General features: G+C 34.4%; 3 protein-coding genes across 4 annotated transcripts in view; all 3 read right to left on the bottom strand.

The window, feature by feature from the left end:
- Positions 1-2,218, bottom strand: part of LOC112904457 — a 19,505-nt gene extending 17,287 nt beyond the window's left edge. Inside the window, exon 1 of the mRNA XM_025974551.1 lies at positions 2,200-2,218. The gene's annotated coding sequence lies outside the window, so the exon portion shown is untranslated. The remainder of the gene's footprint in view (positions 1-2,199) is intronic.
- The window catches only part of LOC112904456, a 36,274-nt gene that overhangs the window by 23,189 nt on the left and 6,207 nt on the right, over positions 1-6,878 (bottom strand). The gene's annotated exons all lie outside the window — the stretch shown is intronic.
- LOC112904455 lies at positions 4,817-5,993 on the bottom strand. The gene is made up of 3 exons (XM_025974547.1): positions 5,830-5,993; positions 5,263-5,377; positions 4,817-5,015 (listed from the first exon to the last, which is right to left on the bottom strand). The coding sequence occupies exons 1-3, from the start codon at positions 5,924-5,926 to the stop codon at positions 4,847-4,849; spliced, it is 381 nt and encodes a 126-aa protein (XP_025830332.1). The 5' UTR covers positions 5,927-5,993; the 3' UTR covers positions 4,817-4,846.

Raw genomic sequence — 6,878 nt, 5'->3', positions numbered from 1 at the left:
TACTGACAGGAATCTTAAAATATGTAGGCCAAAAGTCAAGGACCGTATGTTTAAGTTATTTAGCAACATATCTGAATCCCAGAGTTGTACAAACAGAACATAGTAGTAGCCATGCCAAAAATTGAAGGCGCACATACGAGAAAGATAGAATAACAAAGGCGAAAGAATTATTAGAAGACCAATTTGAGTTTAGAACCAGTGATGTCCCTACTTAATAAGACGGAAAGCGATAGAAAAATACTGCAAAATGTAGGGATGAGATACAGAGATAGAAGAGTGATATACAACTTACATACGTTGATTTTTGATATCTAGAAAGTCAGATAGTACAACATGGAAGGAGCGACAATGATATAAAACAAAGAATAACGCAAAGTCGAACAGCCATTAGCAAAAAGAAGTCAGTTCTACACTTCACTTCACTCGCGAACAGTTAATTAAAAAAATAGTGTTAAAGGTATGCTTATGTTTGGAGCATGGATATGGATGGTAGGTATAACTGAAAAGAAGAGGTTAGAATCGTTTGAAATGTGGTGGTACATGCGAACGAAGAAGATTTCGTGGTTAGAAGAGACTAAGAGTGAGAAAACATTAAAATGAGTAGGAGAATGATATGGAATTTACCCACAACGAAATTTATTCTCAGAATCACAAGCACAGGTCTTCCCAATACGTCACTACCCTCATTACTTTTGCCCATCTACATGAATTACCCCTTGTTACCACCAAAAATATAGTTAACAAGTCTATCTATCTATTTTATTTTATTTCACCAACGTTTTTGTAATTTTTGGTTTTTTGTCTCTAGTTTTCCTTTCCAATTGGTTGTAGTTTCCTGTTATGTTCCTTCCTTTTTTTAAATACCATTGATGTATTTTCTTTTTCCTACTAATCCATCTAAATAAGAAGGAAATTATTGAAGTAGGTACCTAGCGAATATACATTTATTTATTAATTTAAGAAACAGAATTTAAATTAAAGGTATATTCAAGATAAATATTACAGAATTAGTAATACATTGACATATTCAGTACATTTCAAATTTATGGTAAAGAAATTTATTTGATTATGCACACTTGTTGCTTTTGCAGCAGCCTGGATAGGGTTTTGACAAGTCCTTTGCCGATTTACATTTTTTTCCATGTGGTCCTTGGATTATAATAGAAGGACATCTTAAATTAAAAGAAAATGGCAAAAATAATTGTATGAATTCGTACTTATATCACAAAAAGATTGGCATGTCACTATGTATTGACACGGTCAAATACGTGGAATGCGGAAGTGAAGAACGAAATCCATGGGCTACGGAATAATATAGGCACAAGGTATAAACCAAAATGGAGGAGACCATACAGAAGATCTGGAATTCTTCGCCTAAATGCGTGAAAAATTATGAGTAGAACTGACAAATTGTTCTCTTTGGTTGTTTTCGGAATGGATTGTAATATATTAATGAGTATTTAAGTTCATCGTAATTAAATAACGGAGAGGCGCATGGGTGCAGCCAATAAACTAAAGGCACAAGTGTCTGAACACCACCCATTCTCCTTCCCCTGAATGACTTCACCCTCCTCGTCTATAATCGCACTTTCTACTACGTCCCTTTACTGTTCCGTGTTCCATGGGCCAAACGAATAATATATGTAAGTACATACCCATAGCTTATATACTGTGGATACTGGCATGTATATAAACGGCATCTTTTGGTTACGAATCCTTTGTTCGGAATCTTTAAGTTTATATTTTTGATGTAACACACGCCAGGAGGGCCTAACCAAAAATAAGTTACGTTAACATAGTCTGTGTGCGTATAAGTTTTGTGTATACTTCATTTACTTTCTCTAGCGATGTGCCCCTTCCAATGTCTTGGATGCGCGCTGGAAAAATCGTAGGTAAGGAGAAAAAAGCTCATTATACTCTCGACTCTNCTAAGGAACAATTGAACCCTATTCGATAAAAATTAATTTAGCGAAGTCTATTTTTTAGGATATTACGGCCGAATATTTTCTATCTGTGGTCTTGTACTTGGAACAGTATGAGCAATAAATGACTTATGTGATTATTAAATTTTTAATAATCAACATACACTTAAACTAACACAAAAAAAAACACTAAATAACTATAACGAATAAACTACTGATGAACTGATTAGATGAACTTAATGGTTGTAAAACTTTGATAATTAATTGAAGATGTTACCTGAAGATAGTTCTTCATATCAATATCAGTCTGCATGGGTCATCACGAAGCGGTCACTCAGCAGGGGCAAATGATTTATAGACTCGACAGGAAAATCACAGATATCAAAAAAACATAAACAGTTACTGTTCCGTTCGCAATTAATAATGATTTTTTCAATTACTCACCCGGGGGATTTCTTCCCCCTAGCTCCCACAGGATCTGTCATAACAACCAATTCATATTCAAGATATCTGAATTACCATTTGTCTACTTTTCTTCGACGACTAGCTAGTATCAACCTAAAATAAGTAAAGGCTTCCTTGGACACCCAGCCATCCGTAGATGTTAGCATCCCAGTGACCAGTTCGGAACCCAATCACGTCATTCGAGTAGCTTGTAGCACCCCTTGAACTACGAGTAACCCCACTCGAAGGAACCACGGGCCTTGCCGGGCAACAGTGCACTCAAAAGGGTGACACGCTTGCGTTTTACTCTCAATTAATATCGCTCTCGACTGTTCAGAAGCCAGTCATTACTCTTTTATTTTCAACGGCTTACTGCTTATTTATAGGTTTACAGTTCTTTCGCTATCGGTCTGCCCAATATCAGCAATACAAACAATATAAACAATTTTGGCCTCACTTGCTCATAATCATTATATACATCAGAGCCGGGCAAACTTTAACTTCGCAGGAGCCGCTAGATGAGGTTAGTTTGAGTCACTCCATAAAATTTTCGTTACTACGTTCGCAAAACTATTGGGTTTGGCTATGGAAGAGGGGACTCACCTACGAAATGGAAGGGATAAGAAAAGGAAAGAATCATCTCACTCGCACTCGCAGGATCAATGAGGAGCTACTTGGTTAACTTTGAGGAGTACTCGGGATGCAAAAGATCCGAGTTTGCCCGGCTCTGATNAATTCAGGTAAATGTGCAACTACCTTTTGGCAAAACCCAATTACCTGAACGATAGTGATACATACAACTTTTGGTAAATATACTGCTAGAAAGTTTAAATATAAATACACTATTACTTACACAAGTCATAACAATGACTTTAAGTGACAATGAAATCAATTTTATTGTACACTGTGTCTGAAACTAAATATTCATGAAAGTATTGATTGTTTTTGAACATAATTTATAATGCGTTTTCTCGTTTTACCACAAACAAGAAATAACAGACGACCCAAGGAGACTCGCATCTCTAAAGTACAGAAATTGAATCCAGTTACAGATAAATTCTATATATACACATCCACATTTTGATAGAAAATGAAGAAAAGGCGGATAAGTGGAAAGAATATTTAGAGAATCTATACGCAGATTAGGAGATGTATTATAGAACAAAGACAGTGTAGATATAGAGATGAAGTAGGATATACCGTAATGACGGATGAGTTTTACTTATAGATAGCATTAAAAAACTTAAAAGGATAAAAAGGCACCAGCTATAGGAAAGGGTACTGACAGCAATCTTAAAATATGTAGGCCAAAAGTCAAGGACCGTATGTTTAAGTTATTTAGCAACATATCTGTATCCCAGAGTTGTACAAACAGAACATGGTAATAGCCATGCCAAAAACGGAAGGCGCAGATACGAGAAAGATAATAAAAAGGCGGAAGAATATTTAGAAGACCAATTTGAGTTTAGAACCAGTGATGTCCCTACTTAATAAAACGGAAAGCGATAGAAAAATACTGGAAAATGCAGGGATGAGATACAGAAATAGAAGAGTGACATAACAACTTACATACGTTGATTTTTGATATCTAGAAAGTCAGATAGTACAACATGGAAGGAGCGACAAAGTATAAAGCAAAGAATAACGCAAAGTCGAACAGCCATTAGCAAAAGCAAGTCACTTCACTCGCGAACAGTTAATTAAAAAAATAGTGTTAAAGGTATGCTTATGTTTGGAGCAAGGATATGGATGGTAGGTATAACTGAAAAGAAGAGGTTAGAATCGTTTGAAATGTGGTGGTACATGCGAACGAAGAAGATTTCGTGGTTAGAAGAGACTAAGGGTGAGAAAACATTAAAATGAGTAGGAGAATGATATGGAATTTACCCATTACGAAATTTATTCTCAGAATCACAAGCACAGGTCTTCCCAATACGTTACTACCCTAATTACCTTTGCCCATCTGCCTGAATTACCCCTTGTTACCACCAAAAATATACTTAACAACTCTATCTATCTATTTTATTTTATTTCACCAAAGTTTTTGTAATTTTTGGTTTTTTGTCTCTAGTTTTCCTTTCCAATTGGTTGTAGTTTCCTGTGATGTTCCTTCCTTTTTTCAAATACCATTCTTGTATTTTCTTTTTCCTACTAATCCATCTAAAAAAGAAGGAAATTATGGAAGTAGGTACCTAGCGAATATACATTTATTTATTAATTTAAGAAACAGAATTTAAAGGTATATTCAAGATAAATATTACAGAATTAGTAATACATTGACATATCCAGTACATTTCAAATTTATGGTAAAGAAATTTATTTGATTATGCACACTTGTTGCTTTTGCAGCAGCCTGGATAGGGTTTTGACAAGTCCTTTGCCGATTTACATTTTTTTCCATGTGGTCCTTTGATTATAATAGAAGGACATCTTAAATTAAAAGAAAATGGCAAAAATAATTGTATGAATTCGTACTTATATCACAAAAAGATCGACATGTCACTAAGTATTGACACGGTCAAATCCTTTTCTGTTTTCATTACGTGGAACGTGGAAGTGAAGAACGAAATCCATGGACTACGGAATAATATAGGCACAAGGTATAAACCAAAATGGAGGAGACCATACAGAAGATCTGGAATTCTTCGCCTAAATTCGTGAAAAATTATTTCGGAATGGATTTCAATATATTAATGAGTATTTAAGTTCATCGTAACTAAATAACGGAGAGGCGCATGGGTGCAACCAATAAACTCAAGGCACAAGTGTCTGAACACCACCCATTCTCCTTCCCCTGAATGACTTCACCCTCCTCGTCTATAACCGCACTTTCCACTACGTCCCTTTACTGTTCCGTGTTCCATGGGCCAAACGAATAATATATGTAAGTACTTACCCATACTTTACATAATCTGGATACTGGCATGTATATAAATTGCATCCCTTATAAACGTATCCTTTGTCCGGAATCTCTAACTTTATTTTTTTGAGGTAACACACGCCAGGAGGGCCTAACCGAAAATAAGTTATGTTAACATAGTCTGTGTGCGTAAAACTATTTATACTTTCAGGATAGATTTATTTTAATACAAGGTCAGTTTTAGCTAAACAAAGTTACGTATCAAATCTAATAGCTGTTATAGAGGGCATCAAACTTTTTGATGATTTTCTTTACGAAAGCATGATTGAAGTCGTTATTGACTATTTTCATCACTGGTGAGCGAATATTAACAAGACACTTTAGACACACATCTAATATAAATAAGAATAACAATTTTGTTACTAAAGCTACCATCTATCTAAATCTGCAACTATAGTTCTAAAACTATTACTGCTTAACATAATTGAATTAATAAATAATAAACTACGTATCTTTTAGGGACTGAATATAACAAAAGTGGCAATTTATTGAAATACAATTTTTTCCTTACCTACTTTTGGTAGTACAAATATCGATTCTTACCATCATCGGATTTTCCTCCAATTATATCAACTGATTCTATTTCGCTTAAGCAAAACAGCACGTACAGCAAAAATATGCGTAACAGTAAAATTTTCATTGTACAACTTTTCTGTTCAATACTGACGATGTAGCTATAGAAAAGGTTGAGCACGTGTTTATATATAAACGAGGTATCGCTGTTTGGATTTTAATGTACCTAAGTACAATGTTTAATTTTGTCAATAAATACAATTGTATTCTATATATTAAATTTAATGTGCTATACGTTAAAATTAATGTACCGAACTTTAAAATTAATGTACAATAAAAACTATAGTTAGTGCAGAATGTAGAAAATTTTATTGCACACTAAATAAGTTCAAATCTGTTGTTCAACTATTCCACTTCTTTTTTCAGTTATTGTTGAATGTTGCGGGTGTGTTGCTGGCCTAGATTTTTCCTAAGGAGCACTTGAACCCTGTTCGATAAAAATTAATTTAGCGAAGTCTATTTTTTAGGATATAACGGCCGAATATTTTCTATCTGTGGTCTTATACTTGGAACAGTACGAGCAATAAATGACTTATGTGATTTTTAGATTTTTAATAATCAACATACACTTAAACTAACACCACAGTCGTCTTTAATACAAGCACAGCCGTCTCTAATATAAGTCATGCTGAGAAATTTGGCAACAGCGCATTGCTTCGATGTGAGAGTCCTATTCTGCGAGTCTTACTTGTTATTACTACACGTCGTTACACATAATTTTTAGACACCCATTACGATAAAAATGAACTATATTATTAAATAACTAACATTTGTTCATCACTGATAGTATGTGACGTTATTTAAAATACACTTCAACATGTAGGTATTAAGAACAAAATAGAAAAGACAATAGATTAGGTGTAAACATTGTTAGGTACCTACATGAATTTCATCTCGATAATTGTAATTTTATTAAAGCAAATTTCCACACCACAATTGAAGTATTGCCAAGGCGCGTTAGCTTTTTTTGGGGTTCACCAATAGCCCTGCCATCCCATTAGAAAAAACTAATTACAATT

Source organism: Agrilus planipennis, unplaced genomic scaffold (assembly GCF_000699045.2).
Source record: "Agrilus planipennis isolate EAB-ADULT unplaced genomic scaffold, Apla_2.0 scaffold147, whole genome shotgun sequence".
Taxonomy (NCBI): domain Eukaryota; kingdom Metazoa; phylum Arthropoda; class Insecta; order Coleoptera; family Buprestidae; genus Agrilus; species Agrilus planipennis.
The sequence above is the reverse complement of the archived record's forward strand: the minus strand, read 5'-3'. Positions and strand labels throughout refer to the sequence as shown.

What these genes read in the sequence shown, in the direction of transcription:
- LOC112904455 (XM_025974547.1), bottom strand. Translation starts at nt 5,926, where the DNA reads ATGAAAATTTTACTGTTACGCATATTTTTGCTGTACGTGCTGTTTTGC. An exon ending in TGGAGGAAAATCCGATGATG is followed by an intron (nt 5,378 to 5,829) that starts GTAAGAATCGAT and finishes ATTTTCGGTTAG; the next exon opens with GCCCTCCTGGCGTGTGTTAC. An exon ending in CCAGATTATGTAAAGTATGG is followed by an intron (nt 5,016 to 5,262) that starts GTAAGTACTTAC and finishes TCACGAATTTAG; the next exon opens with GCGAAGAATTCCAGATCTTC.